General features: G+C 55.4%; 1 protein-coding gene across 3 annotated transcripts in view; it reads left to right on the forward strand.

Moving 5' to 3' along the window:
* Positions 1-3,460, forward strand: part of LOC113204412 (rhotekin-like) — a 97,228-nt gene that overhangs the window by 876 nt on the left and 92,892 nt on the right. Inside the window, exons 1-2 of one of the 3 annotated variants that reach the window (XM_052263725.1) lie at positions 104-235; positions 2,741-3,183. The exons of 1 other annotated variant lie outside the window; for it this stretch is intronic. In XM_052263725.1, the coding sequence (XP_052119685.1) occupies positions 2,896-3,183 (288 nt within the window). In that variant the 5' untranslated portion in view covers positions 104-235; positions 2,741-2,895. Of the gene's footprint in view, positions 1-103; positions 236-2,637; positions 3,184-3,460 lie in introns of those variants that run through there. One more of the 3 variants, XM_052263722.1, reaches the window with a different exon arrangement.

Genomic DNA, 3,460 nt, shown 5'->3' on the forward strand with positions numbered 1-3,460 from the left:
CCCCCCCGCCCGCCGGGCCGGTTGGACTTGCGCTCCTCCAGCGATGCCTTCGCGGCCTCTGCGCTGCGTCCAGTCCGCCCGCAGCGCTCGCTCGTACAGGTCGACCGGCCCCGCGCGCACCTGTGCCCCGCGTCCTGTCGGTCGTCGCGATCCTCAGCTCGACTCGCGAGTCTGGCCGCCACCCCGCTCCTGCGCGCGCGTGTGCGTGTGTTTGCGTGTGTGTCTGCAATGTAAGGTGCTCACTTCGGATAAAACTTCCCCCTCTACGTGTGATTATTATTTGTTTAGAGCTGGTTTGTCTTGTTCCTGGACCGAGCCTGGTGCATCTCTATCATCCCCCCACCCCCCTTTTCATACCCCTTAAAGCTCTGCTCATAATGCAGAAGCATAGACTGTCTTACTCTCCTCGGAGAGAAGTGTTCGTTACATCCCTTGACTTGGACTAACAATCACACAAGTGCGGCATGACCACAATGTGGCCACGCTTCGATGTCAAAAATGATATTGCATTTCATACACACTTGCGTTTCCAGTGTTGGTTTCCCCAGAGTGCGCGCAACCCGACGTGATTGAGATATATAGATGCGTTTCGGAGAAATATGTATCATTCTAGACATAAAGTTTTCGAGAGGGTAGCGATTGAGAGTGCACTGACTCGCACTAGTATAGCGAACCGCACAGCAGCCCGGCACAGCCCGGGATGAGTAATGACTAGAGATTGTGATTCCCACACGGCCCCGCCCCGCCGCGCCCCGCCCCGCCCCGCTTTGCGGTGATTACAGGTCGCGAAGGCGATGCGGCGGTCAGAAAACAAAACCGCCCATCTGTGCATTGGACTCAGCTCTACTGGGATGAGACTCCTCTATATCAAAGTCGAAGCAGCCGTTAAGCCTCAGTAGAAAATAGTGAAAAAAATAAAAAAAATCTATCTGATTTAATAAAAAAAATGCAACAAAAGCTGCACTTATAGATTCCTTTCCGAGGTTTTTGCTCTTCGCTATAAATATTTTGAGTGCAATGTAACAACAATGTTGTCAATAAGTACCCACAACTTTGCGGACTGTTAACTATAAAAACGTTTCGTTAAGAATCGTCAAAAGGCTATCAACGAACAATATCGTTGCAATTTATTGACACAGTGCTGATACTTTACCACACCTGCACAATTAATACGTTCATAGTTTATCAACGCAAAAGTCACCCAAGGGATTATTGAGTGTGTGGAAATACGTAAGGCTGCCGGGGATTTTCGCGGGCGACGTATATATGGGGGGAAAATCGTTTAGGGCCCTGACGAAATTGTAATTTTATTCTTTGATTCCCCTTCGCTTCATTTTGCAATTTGGTCCAGTTGTGCCCCTCCTCCTCCTCCTCCCCTCTCGGCGGCGTGGCCTGGCGCGGCCCACACGTGTAACGTTCTGCGTATATTCCTCACTGTCAGTCCGTCATGCCGGTTTGTTGTGCCACGCGCTGTCCGTATTCGTCCGTTTGGTCTGCCCCTCTACGCCCCCCCCCCCTTCCCCTCTCAATTTATAAGTGCGAGACAGAGATGCGGGTTGTTGTTGTAGTTGTTGTCGTTAATGGAGTTTCGGCTAAGTGCGAAAGAGATACATCTGCGGGGGAAGCGCATGCCATGCTCCTCTGCACCGCCAATCTCTGTCTCTCTCTCTCCCACTCATCCGACCTCTTACACCGCGCGGGACTTCTACACACTCACTACATCTCCATCCTGCGTCAAGGCAATGCAATTGCACTATTCTCATTTTAACAAAACGTAATGTGGGCGATAAAAACAAAAATACGACTTGCGCGGGCGACAGCTGAGTTCTGTTGCACTTTATTGCGTTTTGCGTATTCCGCGGTCGCGGTTGGCGCGCTGAGAATAAATTCAAACGTGACCTCAGCTCATAGAGGGTGGCTTTTATTCTAAGCCGTCCTCTTCGCCGAAGTAGGCGATAGTGGTGAAGAAGGGACCGCAACCCTGCAAACCTCACTGCAAACGATGCATGAAAGTTGCATAGGAGTTGTCGACCTCCGAACCCGCCACGCCGCCGCGGAGTGCAGGGGGCGTCGCGGGTCTAATTCCGCCTTTTTTGTGGGGGGGGGGGATGAATCCAGGCCAAGTGCCAAGTATTACGCACGTGCGACTCTCCGGGGCCAAAACCAGTTTGATTCCGCCGAGAAGGCGGTGCATATTCGACCCGGCCAGGGAGCGGTTCGGTGCTCTGATTGGACACCTGTCGGACGCCTGTCGGATACCTGTCCTCCCCTCCGTACTACTCACCCCTCGCCCCGCCCCGCCCCGCCCTTTCAGCCTGACATTTGCACCGGCTCGGACGCGCTCTTTATCGTAAATCTCCTGTAACCCCGCGGAGTGCGGCTGGTGCGGCGCACCTGCCGTCCCGCGGGCCGACTGGAGAGGTGGCGGCTGCGGGGATGCATCTCGCAGAACGTTCTCTCTCTCTTGCACGGTGCAGTCTTACGCTGGCGCGCCCCGCCCCACCCGTCCTGCCCCATCCCAAGGACCAGGCTCGTAGTTAGAAATTTTAGTTTTCCAGAAAAATCTTTAAAAATGATATTTAAAAAAAAATTGTTGGCAGATTGCTTTTGCCTTAGTAGGTAAAATTTAATCAAATTTTCCTGGAAAACTAAAAAAAAACAACGATTTTTTCTGGAAAGGTTGCGAATTTTTTTTCCCCAGAAAAATCCCCATTGTTGAATCTCTACTCGTAATACACAGTTCGAACATTCGGTAAGAAGCGCGTTGCCTTCCGCCCAGTGGAGCCCGTCAAGAGGATCCCCCCTGGACTAACGCACCCCCTCCGGAGCATGCCGCGCCGGTGACGGCCTCGGTGGTGACGGCAGCGGCTCGCGGCTCCCCCCGCCCCCGCCATCATGTACCGCATCCGCCTCTACATCGTCCCCGAGCGGCCGGAGGAGCTGGACGAGGACGGCGACGGCAGCGAGGGCGGCACGTCCCTCGGCGGCGACGACGAGGACGAAGACGCCGGCTTCTGGAGCTCTGGCGACTCGGAGCGCGGCCGTCGGCGGCCCTCGTCGGTCGCGTCCAGCTCGACCGCGAGCAGCACGGCCGTCAGCAGCAGCAACAGCAGCAGCAGCGCCGCCGCGACCACCAACCTGTCGGAGGGCGGCAGCACCTACCGCCGCAGCAACACGGATGAGGTGAGGTTCTTGTTCTCCTTCGGGCAGGTGCCCGGTCGGTGTCGTTGTCTTTCGACCGGTTTCTTGCTTGCGCCACACCGAAAGGTTTGCCAGGATTGCGGCGTGCACGGTGGCGGGTACCTCCTCGTCCTTGTGCCGGGCGAGTTGCCGGGTGGCGCGCGCGGTCAGAAAAGGAGCAGGCGACCCGGCGCAGCCTCGGGTTGCGTGCGGCGGCGTCGTGTCCGCCATTTATCCCCCCGCGCGCACCCCGTCCTCACAAAAAGTTCTGTAATTTTAT

Source organism: Frankliniella occidentalis, unplaced genomic scaffold, assembly GCF_000697945.3.
Source record: "Frankliniella occidentalis isolate FOCC.00 unplaced genomic scaffold, Focc_3.1 Scaffold2, whole genome shotgun sequence".
Taxonomy (NCBI): Eukaryota; Metazoa; Arthropoda; class Insecta; order Thysanoptera; family Thripidae; genus Frankliniella; species Frankliniella occidentalis.